Raw genomic sequence first — 15166 nt, 5'->3', positions numbered from 1 at the left:
TGGCTCCAGATGATATGGTAAATATATCCAATGCAAAACACATCTACATTTAAGTATTAATAATAATTTGCATATATTCCCGGTAATTCCCATATATTCCCGTTAATTCCCATATATTCCAGTTTATTCCCACGGAAGTTTCCACCTCTGAATATTCCCCAAAATGTGCAACCCTAATGGGGAGGGACGGGACATCCTGACATCCTGTATTCAACCTACATCCTCTGGGGGAGCCTGAAGGTTCCTATGTAAATCCCCCATCCCCTCATCCTCACCTACCCCAGCAGCTGGATCTAGCCTATTTATAGAGATACTGCTGCCCAGTGAGAGGTAAAGAGTGGAGAGCAGCTCTGGGGAGCGAGGGGAGGCGCTCACAGCACAGTTAGTGGGGGAGTAAAACTAGGCTTTGCACTTAGCTGTGCAAACACAGCACACATTCCAGCAATGGGCCCCACTGTCTGTGCAAGCTGTGTGGGGCAATGCCACGGTAACAATGGGCCCCACTGTCTGTGCAAGCTGTGTGGGGCAATGCCACGGTAACGATGGGCCCCACTGTCTGTGCAAGCTGTGTGGGGCAATGCCACGGTAACGATGGGCCCCACTGTCTGTGCAAGCTGTGTGGGGCAATTCCACGGTAACAATGGGCCCCACTGTCTGTGCAAGCTGTGTGGGGCAATGCCACGGTAACAATGGGCCCCACTGTCTGTGCAAGCTGTGTGGGGCAATTCCACGGTAACAATGGGCCCCACTGTCTGTGCAAGCTGTGTGGGGCAATGCCACGGTAACGATGGGCCCCACTGTCTGTGCAAGCTGTGTGGGGCAATGCCACGGTAACAATGGGCCCCACTGTCTGTGCAAGCTGTGTGGGGCAATTCCACGGTAACAATGGGCCCCACTGTCTGTGCAAGCTGTGTGGGGCAATGCCACGGTAACAATGGGCCCCACTGTCTGTGCAAGCTGTGTGGGGCAATTCCACGGTAACAATGGGCCCCACTGTCTGTGCAAGCTGTGTGGGGCAATGCCACGGTAACGATGGGCCCCACTGTCTGTGCAAGCTGTGTGGGGCAATGCCACGGTAACAATGGGCCCCACTGTCTGTGCAAGCTGTGTGGGGCAATGCCACGGTAACGATGGGCCCCACTGTCTGTGCAAGCTGTGTGGGGCAATGCCACGGTAATGATGGGCCCCACTGTCTGTCCAAGCTGTGTGGGGCAATGCCACGGTAACGGCATTGCGCTGTGACTCAGTTTTTTTTCACTTTATGTGTGCCAAACTAAAACCATTGATTTTAGAAGTTTAACAAATCATACATAGGGTCTACTTTTCACAATTGCCACTGAAAAATGTACTAAAACTAATTTAATTGAAGAATGTAAACTTTGGTAACGTACAGTGCCTTGCGAAAGTATTCGGCCCCCTTGAACTTTGCGACCCTTTGCCACATTTCAGGCTTCAAACATAAAGATATAAAACTGTATTTTTTTGTGAAGAATTAACAATAAGTGGGACACAATCATGAAGTGGAATGACATTTATTGGATATTTCAAACTTTTTTAACAAATCAAAAACTGAAAAATTGGGCGTGCAAAATTATTCAGCCCCCTTAAGTTAATACTTTGTAGCGCCACCTTTTGCTGCGATACCAGCTGTAAGTCGCTTGGGGTATGTCTCTATCAGTTTTGCACATCGAGAGACTGAGATTTTTTCCCATTCCTCCTTGCAAAACAGCTCGAGCTCAGTGAGGTTGGATGGAGAGCATTTGTGAACAGCAGTTTTCAGTTCTTTCCACAGATTCTGGATTGGATTCAGGTCTGGACTTTGACTTGGCCATTCTAACACCTGGATATGTTTATTTTTGAACCATTCCATTGTAGATTTTGCTTTATGTTTTGGATCATTGTCTTGTTGGAAGACAAATCTCCGTCCCAGTCTCAGGTCTTTTGCAGACTCCATCAGGTTTTCTTCCAGAATGGTCCTGTATTTGGCTCCATCCATCTTCCCATCAATTTTAACCATCTTCCCTGTCCCTGCTGAAGAAAAGCAGGCCCAAACCATGATGCTGCCATCACCATGTTTGACAGTGGGGATGGTGTGTTCAGGGTGATGAGCTGTGTTGCTTTTACGCCAAACATAACGTTTTGCATTGTTGCCAAAAAGTTCAATTTTGGTTTCATCTGACCAGAGCACCTTCTTCCACATGTTTGGTGTGTCTCCCAGGTGGCTTGTGGCAAACTTTAAACAACACTTTTTATGGATATCTTTAAGAAATGGCTTTCTTCTTGCCACTCTTCCATAAAGGCCAGATTTGTGCAATATACGACTGATTGTTGTCCTATTGACAGAGTCTCCCACCTCAGCTGTAGATCTCTGCAGTTCATCCAGAGTGATCATGGGCCTCTTGGCTGCATCTCTGATCAGTCTTCTCCTTGTATGGGCTGAAAGTTTAGAGGGACGGCCAGGTCTTGGTAGATTTGCAGTGGTCTGATACTCCTTCCATTTCAATATTATCGCTTGCACAGTGCTCCTTGGGATGTTTAAAGCTTGGGAAATATTTTTGTATCCAAATCCGGCTTTAAACTTCTTCACAACAGTATCTCGGACCTGCCTGGTGTGTTCCTTGTTCTTCATGATGCTCTCTGCGCTTTTAACGGACCTCTGAGACTATCACAGTGCAGGTGCATTTATACGGAGACTTGATTACAAGTGGATTGTATTTATCATCATTAGTCATTTAGGTCAACATTGGATCATTCAGAGATCCTCACTGAACTTCTGGAGAGAGTTTGCTGCGCTGAAAGTAAAGGGGCTGAATAATTTTGCACGCCCAATTTTTCAGTTTTTGATTTGTTAAAAAAGTTTTAAATATCCAATAAATGTCGTTCCACTTCATGATTGTGTCCCACTTGTTGTTGATTCTTCACAAAAAAATACAGTTTTATATCTTTATGTTTGAAGCCTGAAATGTGGCAAAAGGTCGCAAAGTTCAAGGGGGCCGAATACTTTTGCAAGGCACTGTAATTACAGTAAAATCTGCCTCAGGCTATTATGCAAACATGTTTTCCAAAAACGGTTAAATATCTGCTACCAATTAAGATTCAAAGATGTCTGCAGAAAGAATGGGGTATCAGCTGTGGCATGGCACCTTGTGTTTGAAAAAATCTATTTTGATTATGGAACTACAGTAAGTAAAGTGGATTCACACCAGGTCACGGAATTATGGTAACGGGAAATTACATCATGGGTCCCTGGTCTGTACTACACAGAGATGCATAATTATGGATAGGAATGTCATTCTTATGTTTCACAAGTTTGGAAAGTGCAGCACAGTAGAGTACAGTGCAGTACAATACAGCATAGCAGAGTAGAGTTTGGTAGAGTACAGTACAATATACTGTATTCTACTCACTGTACTGTGCTATTCATAATTATGAAACATACTGTACGTCTATGATTGGTTCAAATTGGGTCCAGTCAGGTCGGTCTGTGGACCAGGGGGAACTGACAAAATGTCGACTTCTTTTCAACGTCCATGGATGTCCGGTGTCTGTCGGTGCTTATGGGTAGTAAGAGCTGAGGGAGGTGACATTAACTGGAGAGGAAGAGCGAGAGAGAGAGAGGGAAGGGTTGTCCAGACCCTCTTGGTTTGACCAGCAGGCAACAAAGACAAGGAATAGTTATGAGCTAAACATAACATATGCCAGAAGGGAGGACAGTAGCAGGTGACCCAATTCAGTTTCAGTAATTCTGTTACCAATTTGGTAATGGAATTACAAGTTTTAATCTCTTAATAATTCATAAACAAAATTTATATAATCAGTAAAATCACTATAGCTAATTGGTAGGTCTATCATTACTTGTTACTTCTGTGGACTTTTATCATCCTCCCTCATGAGGGAGAGAAATTAAATAATATCTTAAAGATATGCAAGTTTTGGGCAGTGGTGTAAAGTACTTATGTAAAAAATCTTTAAAGTACTACTGTAGTTTTTTGGAGGAAAATGTACTTCACTTTACTATTTATATTTTGGACAACTTCCTAATCAAAAATCACATTCCTAATTAAAAAATAATGTACTTTTTATTCCATACATTTCCCTGACACCCAAAAGTACTAGTTACATTTTGAATGCTGAGCAGGACAGGAAAATGGTCAAATTCACGCACTTACCAAGAGAACATTCCTTGTCATCCCTACTGCCTCTGATCTGGCGGAGTCACTAAACACAAATGCTTCATTTGTAAATGATGTCTGAGTGTTGGAATGTGCCCCTGCCTATCCGTAAAAAAAAATTTAAAAAAAGAATGATGCCGTCTGATTTGCTTAATATGAGGAATTTGAAATTATTTTTACTTTTACTTTTGATACTTAAGTATATTTAGGTAATTCAATTTACTTTTGATACTTAAGTATATTTAGGTAATTCAATTTACTTTTGATACTTAAGTTGATCTTAAGCTAAATACTTTTAGACTTTCACTCAAGTAGTATTTTTCACTCAAGTAGTATTTTCACTTTTACTTGAGTCATTTTCTATTAAGGTATCTTTACTTTTACTCAAGTATGACAATTGGGTACTTTTTCCACCACTAGTTTTTGGTGACGGAATTACAAGGTACAAGGCAATATTTCTTAAACTTACAGAAGGTAAACAATTTCTCCAAAACAGGATGAGTCGATATTAGTTGGTACTTGGCAGGGGCCTTTATGTCAACATTATTGTGTTTTGATGTATTCTGATGGTTTTAAGTCCCCTTTTCCATCTGCTCATCTAGAAATCAGAGCCTTTACTGATGCCTAATTTTTAAGATTGAAAAAGGTTGAATAATGTATCTATTTCTTAATTTCCCCCCAAAAAAGACTTATCTTAAGTAGATGCCACTTAATATAATGTTTACATACCCTACATTACTCATCTCATATGTATATACTGTACTCTATACCATCTACTGTATCTTCCCGTCTTTATGTAATACATGTATCACTAGCCACTTTAAACTATGCCACTTTTATGTTTACATACCCTACATTACTCATCTCATATATCTCATATACTGTACTCGATACCATCTACTGCATCTTGCCTATGCCGTTCTGTACCATCACTCATTCATATATTTTATGCACATATTCTTCATCCCTTTACACTTCTGTGTATAAGGTAGTTGTTGTGAATTGTTAGGTTAGATTACTCGTTGGGGCGGCAGGGTAGCCTAGTGGTTAGAGCGTTGGACTAGTAACCGAAGGGTTGCAAGTTCAAATCCCTGAGCTGACAAGGTACAAATCTGTCATTCTGCCCCTAAACAGGCACTGTTCCTAGGCCATCATTGAAAATAAGAATTTGTTCTTAACTGACTTGCCTAGTTAAATAAAGGTATAAAAATACTGCATTGTTGGAACTAGAAGTACAAGCATTTCGCTACACTAACATCTGCTAACCATGTGAAAAATAACATTTTGATTTGATTTGACACGCAATTTGATATGTTCCTATGAACTTCACATGTTGGTGCTCATGGGTAATTTTCAATGGAAATGCCCTGTGCAATAACTTTGCACAAAAATGTTGGCTGTCTCCACTGTAAATATTTTCTACTGAGGTCACTGAAACAAAATATTTAGTTTCACATTAAAAGCTTTGGACTTGCCGGTAGACGACACATGGAGGGTAACAAAAGATTACTCTTTCGTAACTACTGTTGTTGGGATGCCTTTGCATTTTGCAACGCTCTCATACTGTGGTAGCCTTCATGCCATACTGGACAGGCCGTACCGTAGGTGGAAAGTCACACAGAAAATGATAGGGTACAGTAGTATGTGTGTGTGCCTCAGTGACAATCGGCCATCTTGTCAGAGGAGATTTCTGAATACAAACGAGTGATGGGAATGGAAGGAGGAAGGAAGGAAGGTCCAAAAAATTGTCAAAGACTCCAGTCACCCAAGTCACAGACTGTTCTCTCTGCTACCGCAAGTCAAGCAGTACCGGAGCGCCAAGTCTAGGTCCAAAAGGCTCCTTAACAGCTTCTACCTCCAAGCCATAAGAGTCCTGAACAACTAATCAAATGGCCACCCGGACTATTTACATTGACACCCCCGTTCCCCCTTTGTTTTTACACTGCTGCTACTCACTGTTTATTATCAATGCATAGTCACATTACCCCTACCTACATGTAAAATTACCTTGACTAACCTGTACCCCCGCACATTGACTCGGTACCAGTACCCCATGTATACAGCCTCGTTATTGTTATTTTATTGTGTTACTGTTTATGTAATTTTTTATTTTTTTTTAATTTAAAAAATATATTTTTTCTATTTCTTGAACTGTATTGTTGGTAAGCATTTCACGGTAAAGTCTACACCTGTTGTATTCAGTGCATGTGACAAATAAAATACAATTGTTTTTGAATGCAGAACCCATCCCCCGTACCTCAGTCTGAGGATTTTTAGCTGGCGGGATGAGTTTTGGGGTTTGAACAATCCCCCTTTGTATGGCTCAGGGCACAAGTACCCTCTGTTAGTGCTGCATCACTGATCTGCACCGCCAGCAGATCTCCCAACTGATTCCCATACTCTCCCTACGATCCCACACATCTCCACTATCAGGCCTGGAGTACACATATGTAACATAATCTTGTTATTATTGTCAATTCAACATTGCAACTTGATTGGAACGTGTTTTGAAGAATTTCAACTCTAACGCAGCATTGTCATATTTGCCCCAGTTCACTGTTGACTGAAATATATCAATGACATGTTATGTTGCCTGTGATGCTATCTTCTGCCTATTTCATCTATCCACTTTTCCATTTGTTTAAGTTTGCCTTATCCAATTGAGGTCTGTGATTAAATCCACTGTCCATCCTCTCCTTCTAGGTGACGCCTTGTCTGACCTATTCCAGAAGCCCATGAGTGATGATGGTGACCTGTACACCTCACTCCTGTCCAATCAGAGCCATCCCTCAGGCCGGGATGCCTCTTACCTGTCTGATGATCTGAAGCTCTCCTCTGGCCCCTCCTCCCAGGACACCTTCGACTCCTACAGCATCTTTGGTTCCTCCAACACCAAGACGATCACTGACCTGGTTGATGAGATGCCCAAGTCCCTGCTGGGGGGCTCCGAGTCGAAGACCGAGGCCTACAACTACATGGATATCAGCCATGGTGATGACGTCCACAACCAGCACCAGAGCCAGGGGCCCCTGCATAGCCTAGTAGACACTGGGCTGTCTAGCTTGGACTCCCTGGGAGGCTACATGGATAAGAGCCCTGCAGAACTCGAGGAGGAGGAAGAGGAAGAGAACCTGGGCCCGGCGCTTGACTCGCACTCCTTCCCTTACGTAGAGGAGCCTTCTGAGGATGAGGAGCTGTCTGACTACCGCTCCTACCGTAACCTGGGCACCCCTCAGACCGCTAGCCCTGTGAAGATCACCCTGACCGAGTCCCACCCCCCTGCTTCTGCCAAACCCACCCCCCCGCAGGCCAATGTGTCTGACAACATCCTCAGCCTGGGCCTGCAGGGCGTTCCCACGGTTACACTCTCTGAGCCAGAGGACGACAGCCCCAACTCCTCCCCCAATGCATCCCCAACAGGTAGCTATCACCCACACTCTCCTACTGTGTTCTAGTGAGTTAGAGAGTTCACCATCAACATGGTCTATGGTCTTGGACTATGGTTTAGCTATGATTTGAAATACAGTATTTCAAGTTTGGTAAAAATGTAAGGTTTTAAGGTTTACAACACATCATAAAAGGACAAAAACATTTTAAAGATGACCCTGACACACACACTCTCTCTCTCTCTCTCTCTCTCTCTCTCTCTCTCTCTCTCTCTCTCTCTCTCTCTCTCTCTCTCTCTGTCTCTCTCTGTCTCTCTCTGTCTCTGTCTCTGTCTCTCTGTGTGTGTGTGCAGAGAAAGAATCTCCGTCCCAAGAACTGTTCAAGGCTGTCCCCAGCAGCAAGCCAACCCCAGGCTCCACCAAGACCAGGGAGCAGGATGGCAGTAGTGCAGAGTCGGGGGACTCTGAGATAGAGCTGGTCTCTGAGGATCCTCCCCTGCAGAGCCCCCCCAGCACCAAATCCAGTAACAACCCCTTTGAGCAGCCTCCCAGCAGCAAGGGAGGTTTCAGCCAGACTGGCAACCCCTTCGACAATCCCCCCAGCGCCAAGGGACCCATATCCTACAGCATCCTGAGGGAGGAGAGGGAGGCTGAGCTGGACAGTGAGCTCTTCATCGAGTCTGCCAATGAGGAGAGCCCCAAGAGAGAGGGGTCCGGCCCCAAACAGGGGGTCAACACCCCTTCACCTCTGATCCCCACCGCTGCTCCCCCCGCCTGCCCTGCCCCAGAGGTGGTTCCAGCCGAGCCTGTCACGAGCTCCATGATGAAATCATCCAATGACAAGAGCAAGAGCCACATGAAGATGGAAGAGGATTGCCCCACCAAGCCCAAGCCCCCCACGGCTGCCGTGCCCCCGGAGGTGAGGTCTGAGAGGCCCCTCCTGGATGACAAGCACATCACTGAGGGGAAGGGAGACCTGACCAAACCTACTGCGCCAGTCTTTATGGAGGGCTTTGACAAACAGAAAGGTAAGTCCTGTAATTAATCAACTTGTCCTCATCTGTTGATAGAGAATTTGATATGGTATTCTGTAGCCTATTTATTTTCTGCCCATTAACTCTTATAGCCTGCATTCCAACATACAATCTGTGGTGATAAACCTACCTAACTACACTATTATCCCTCCTTGCAGCCGTGTTATCTTTATATCTTTCCTTGTTGCAGTTGTGTTGCCTTTGCATTATATTTCATCACAACATTCCAGAAATTTCTCTACCATCTTATCGAACAGGTAGTACGGTATCTGTCGGTGCATTTGTTTGTCAGTGGAGAATCCAGTGGCTGTGTGGTTTGCCGTTTTTTAACACTAGTAACTGCATGTCTTTTACCAGGCTGTTGCTATGACAATGGAATCCCTCTAATACAGCAGGTTGTTCATGCACTGTTTTTACTGCCCTGAGTGTGTGATGTATCAGAAGAGATAGCATGGAAGGTCAAAGAGTGTTGTTATCTCGGCTGTGTTGACAAGGTTGGAAATAAAAAGGGTTGCTATGAGACGGCTAGTTCTGTTCTCTCTGTGCTGTGGTGGGTGTGAGCATCTTGGATTTTGAGCTGCTGCATGATTTCAAGATCTGCTTCCCTCTGGTGGTAGGCTATAGTTACAAAACATGTCTGAGGCCAGCATTTTTACGATGACTATCAACAGAGGCTGAGCCTCTACATCATTAAAGATATCAACTAATCCCTCACTCTCATTGGATATGTATAGAATTGTTTTGAAACAGCCCTGACTCTCTCACTCCCACATCCCAAACAGGCCATCTGTCTCCTAACTCTTTCAGACAGACATCATCACAGATCACGCCAGAGATCACTTTGCACCACATTGAGCCAGAGAGTTCTCTGTGTGTAAAGCCGGGCATTTTATGTTGGCACTTAGTTGTCTTTCTTCTGTTTGCTTCTTTTTCATCCTTGTTGTAAATAGTGGGTTTATGTAATCCTGTGATGTCAAATCTGGGGCGCACACACATCAATTTACGCTTAGGAGGATTCATTTGATGTGCAGATAGATGCAGTGACAAAAATATCACAGTTCACTTATTATCTTATGGTTCCTTTGCTGTCATAGCACAATATCCACCTATAGTATGTAACTGACATTCCTTATTCAGATGGGGAGAACAAAGAGAAATGAAAACATCTAATGTGCTTGAGGAAAAGTCGAAGCCCCTCCCCTCTCCTGGTGTTTACAAACAGACAACCACAGAAGAAGGTTCTCGAATCTCTAAAAGCAGGTCAACCCATTTGATGAAGTTGATATTCCTCCACCACTAGGTGGTGCAGGGCACCATAGACTATAACAGAGGTCCGTGTGTACGCTGGAGAGTGAAGACAAGCAGAGCAGACATTATGTACCACGGCCTGTGCAGCTCCGCAGAAGTTGCCATGGCAACACCGTCCAAGGGGGAGAGCACATCACAGGCTCATATATTTTTTGCCCATTGGCTGTTGCCGTGGTAGAGAGCTTTCTCAAGGCTGCAGCAAGCAGAAAGTGTGAGGGGGATGCCAACAAGGCTGTCTGTGCACTGACTGTACCAATGTCACTGAAATAGAGGGGTCAATGTTAACATTCAAAATCCTGATGATATAGTTATTCTCTATCAATGCACACAGACTCTGTTTAGACGTGGTACTGTCTGTGTTGGACTCAGCTTCTACATGCATCACTGTGGCAATTCCATGCCATCGTACCCCGAAAATATTTTTCGTACCTCAGATTGTTCTAGCAATTCTCACATAGTAACTTCATTGGAAGGAAGGAATGTTTGACATGGTTTGTACATTTGTATCACAATTTCTGTATTTTTTAATCATAATGAAAGTGTCAATTATGTCCCTTTTTAGACCTGTACGTGAACCGTACATGATACAACATCTTGGTGTACTTATACTCCTTATAGTGTTGTCTCACATTTGGAGTATATCTAGATGCTGAAATTAAAATGTTTCACATTCAAAAAACATTATGTTGTTTGTAGCAATCTACTCTTCAACATATCAAATTCCCAGAGTGGGCTCTCTGGTCATTTTAATGATATGACCCGTTTTATACATAACAATTGATATTATAGGTAATTAACTGCCATTGCCCCAACTGTAGACCAGGTGTTGTTAGAGCTGCAATCTGACTTTGTTGCCTTACAAAAATCCCTGGTTGGTTTAAAAAAAGTGTACTTAATGTGGGCAAGACCAAATATGTTGTTTATGTGGTATTGAGATGTGGGATGCATAAGATATGTTATGATTGATTTTATGAGTTATTATAGGCCTCTGTGATCTAAGTTTTCATGAAGTCACAGCCCTCCTCTACAATTACTCATTCAGCAAATCATCCTTTGAATTCCATTTCCCATTCACTGTGTTGGTGGTGCTCATACAAGAGCCCACTCTGGAAATGTGATGTACTTGTAGAGTATATCGTTCCAAACAATGTCTTAAAATTAACAAAATCAGAAAGGGTACTTTTCAGATATTCATATTCATATTTTTAATGTTGAATAAATGAATGTGAAAAATTATATTTCAGAATCAAGACATACTCCATATTTTAGATCACACTATAAGAAGTATAATGACATCAAGATGTTGTCTGTATCATGTACAGTTCACAGATCATAGGGTCTTACAGGAGGCATGCATAGGTCTAAAAAGGACCTAAAATGGCCACTCAAAAAATGGTTTGTGATACAAATGTAAAAAGCATGTCAAACATCCTTCCTCCTAATGACGTTTATTTGTGAGAATTGCCAGAACAATCTGAGATATCCTAAATATTTTCAGCTTTCGCTGTCATGGAAACGCCCTAGAGCTTTGTCAGGTCATTTGCATTGCTAATGCATCCTGGTGGGACCTAAAGCACAAACTGAACCACAGCCTTAAAGCAGTAAACCTTTGAGGGCTATTACTGTAGGCTACAGTGTGTATATTTATTAATTATTAAAAAGACAAGCACTTAAGCTGCTCAATAATTAGTGAGACATATTGAAAATAACTACGGTATTTGTGTCATATTGACCACAAGCTTAAACATTATTTTGTACAAAGCGTAGAAACAAAGGACAGAGGAGTTGACTATTTGCTAGATGATTTCTTAGCTACGCTAGGTCCCTTCCCCAGCAGTAGCCTATAGAATCCTCAGTCTTAACACAAAACCTTTTACCCACAGTCTCAATGCTGTGAAGGATGACGTCAGATTTCTTTCAATTGTCATTTCAATCTGGCACCTTATCCGTAAATGATCTTCTATACAAATATTGATCACGATGAAACTAGCCACAAAAATGGGAGCATGAGGGGTGGGCTAGGAAATATGACGGTGCACCTGCCTGTTTCCGACTGAGCTTAATCAAAGGGCATGTTGGTTAACTCTTTCACTACCAAACCCCCAGCCCACCACCTAGTCTGCTCTGAGAATCAGGATAAGCATGAGGACTTTTATTGTGAAGGGATGCCTACCCCCCCCGCACTAAATCATTGCATGGATGATTTGCTGCAGTAGCGACTGTGGTGTGGCGTTTATTCGATCACCCCCCCCCCCCCCCCCCTCCCACACACCCCCTCTCCTCCTTCTGTTCTCACTAACACTGCTCCACAGCATCATTCTGTTTTTTCCGCGAGCCAGCAGTACCTTGGAAACCTTGACTCCCTCCCTCTCGTCTCCGCATCTCATCATTCCAACTATTCATGCCTTTGTGAGATGAGTGAGTGAATCAGTGGCACAAGAAGAGGAAGAGCTAGAAGAAAACGGAGAAGACCAAGAGAAAGGAAAATCAGGGAGATTGATCATCAGCATGCAGGCCACTGCAGACGGTATCAAGAAGGAGTGCTCCTGGAGTAGCTGGAAAGGCCAGGGTACTGATGTGTTTGCTGTGTTTATTGTGTAAATCAAATCACATTTTATTGGTCACATACACATGTTTAGCAGATGTTATTGCGGGTGTAGCGAAATGCTTGTGCTTCTAGCTCCGACAGTGCAGCAATATCTAACAAGTAATAACAGTTTCACAACATATACCCAAAATACACGTAAATCTAAGTAAGGAATGGATTATCTGTCTCTGTCTGTGTGTTAGGAGTGTGTGTATCTAGGCTGTGAGTGGTGATCTGATTTGTGTGTATGTATGAGGTGCACATGTAGCCTATTTATGCTGTGAGTGCAAAGCTCTAGTTGTGTTTGTGTGAAAGGGGGATGTTGCATGTATGGTCGTGGTGGTATCCAAGGTGTGTGTTAGTCGGGGCCTGGGTGAACAAGCTTAGCTGTTTACCCCCCCCCCGTCCCCCCGTCTCACAGCAGACACGCCCTGATCACGCTCTCTGTGTGCCGTTTTGAGACAAAGGGGAAAAAGAGGGTGGGAGGGTGGGTGGCTGTGAGACGTTGATGACGAATGTATACATACATGCTGTGAGATGTCTGTTGTTCAGTGTCTGTGTGTGTTTTGTGTGTGTGTGTGTGTGTTAAGGTGAAACTCTATGTTGGACCAAGGTTTGTCATTGTTATCGCCCTCCCAGTGTGACGCTCTGTGGGGAGCTGTTTTCATGCCGGAGACTTTGAGCTATTTTTGTGTGCGAGGCTGTTGGAGCATCCGGATGGCACTGACTGACTGTCTCCATGGCAACCAGGCCACACCCATCCTAATTACATCAGTCTCATCCATCGGCTGCCAGGGCACCTTGCAGCGACTGGGAAAGAAAGGCACAGCCTCCGTCTGCCTTTTTCTCCATCATGGTGTGCATTAGTATTGCCTGACGAGGAGAGAAAATGGTGTCCCTTCCTCCTCCTTGCCTTTCCAGCTGGCTGTCATTTTCTATTGCATCCATGCTTATTGTAGGAGAGAGATTGGGTTGGTTGGCCTGCCTTTTCCTTACCTGTGAATGAAACTGAGTGATTTTAAGATTTAAAATGGAGAATAGAATAGAATCTCCAAATTAAAATGCAAGACTAATAGCCTATAAATCTATTTATAAAATATACAGAGAAGGAGCCACACAGGTCTATGTGGATACTTTATTTTCATTGAACAATAACCAGTTCCTTTCATTCAGTCACAGAGTTGTGAGGATAATAGCTTGTATTCTCTGAGCTTTCACTATAGACGGGTTGGTTGTTTAGCAACAAAAGTGACGCGTGCGCAACTATGGGGCAAAACAGACTGGTTTCACTTAGCTTGTTGATAACATACATCATTTCTCAAATACATTGTTACAGTTGTTGGTTAGCTAGCTAGTGAATCTTAGCCATATTAGCATTGACAATGATACACCTTGGTCCAACATAGAGTTTCACCTTAACACACACAAAACACACACAGATAAATGATAAAATTGACCAGTTGGATGTTCTTTAGTTTGAATAAGCTGTTGAAGCAAAGACACAGGTTTGGATACATGTTTGATCATGCTGGCTTGGGGCATGGTTTGAGCCAGTGTCGATGACTTTAGTGGTCTAACCGGGTCAGGCTCAAACTGGTTCACTCTGCCGCTACCTAAAAATGTAGAACATAATCTGACTACAAATCTGAAGAGTGAGGAATATTGCGTCAGCTTGTTGAGTATCAGAAGCAGAAATCATACAGGCCTGTATCAGTGATCAGGGTTTGTCTGCGTGCCACGGTACCTACTGTACGTTTTGGTTCAACATCCTGTGTTCATGCTGGCTGGGCAGGACAGTAATCCCCAGGGTCTCTACAAACCAGAGAGCTTGACAGAACCTCACCCATGACTCACTCTGTGAAATAGGCTATAGGCCTATACCAATTGTTTACTGTACAGTACCAATGTGAAAGCAAAGCCTGCTATCTAGCGCTAAGCCTAATAAAAGGGAATTAGATGCTGAACAAATTATTAATGGGACTTGCAAACGTCTCATTCTAAATCTCTACCATACTTCTGACTTATTGGCTAGTTATTATGAGCACTCCATCCCTCCTACACCGTTTAAGATAGAAACGTCATTCAAACTTTAAAACGTACAGACCGGTCTGGAATAGTGTGCTTACATACTTTTGATATACACTGCTCAAAAAAATAAAGGGAACACTAAAATAACACATCCTAGATCTTAATTAATGAAATATTCTTATTAAATACTTTTTTCTTTACATAGTTGAATGTGCTGACAACAAAATCACACAAAAATTATCAATGGAAAACAAATTTATCAACCCATGGAGGTCTGGATTTGGAGTCACACTCAAAATTAAAGTGGAAAACCGCACTACAGGCTGATCCAACTTTGATGTAATGTCCTTAAAACAAGTCAAAATGAGGCTCAGTAGTGTGTGTGGCCTCCACGTGCCTGTATGACCTCCCTACAATGCCTGGGCATGCTCCTGATGAGGTGACGGATGGTCTCCTGAGGGATCTCCTCCCAGACCTGGACTAAAGCATCCGCCAACTCCTGGACAGTCTGTGGTGCAACGTGGCGTTGGTGGATGGAGCGAGACATGATGTCCCAGATGTGCTCAATTGGATTCAGGTCTGGGGAACGGGCGGGCCAGTCCATAGCATCAATGCCTTCCTCTTGCAGGAACTGCTGACACACTCCAGCCA

The 15166-nt window shown here is 43.4% G+C and overlaps 1 protein-coding gene across 1 annotated transcript in view; it reads left to right on the top strand.

The window, feature by feature from the left end:
- The window catches only part of rtn1a (reticulon 1a), a 47206-nt gene that overhangs the window by 14692 nt on the left and 17348 nt on the right, over nucleotides 1–15166 (top strand). The window contains exons 2-3 of the mRNA XM_021584949.3: nucleotides 6876–7592; nucleotides 7912–8586. Coding sequence (XP_021440624.3) covers nucleotides 6876–7592; nucleotides 7912–8586 — 1392 coding nt within the window. The remainder of the gene's footprint in view (nucleotides 1–6875; nucleotides 7593–7911; nucleotides 8587–15166) is intronic.

This window comes from Oncorhynchus mykiss, chromosome 25 (assembly GCF_057628025.1).
Source record: "Oncorhynchus mykiss isolate SJ-2025 chromosome 25, ASM5762802v1, whole genome shotgun sequence".
NCBI classification, from domain to species: Eukaryota; Metazoa; Chordata; class Actinopteri; order Salmoniformes; family Salmonidae; genus Oncorhynchus; species Oncorhynchus mykiss.
Note: the sequence above shows the minus strand (reverse complement) of the source record. Positions and strands in the feature narration are given on the sequence as shown.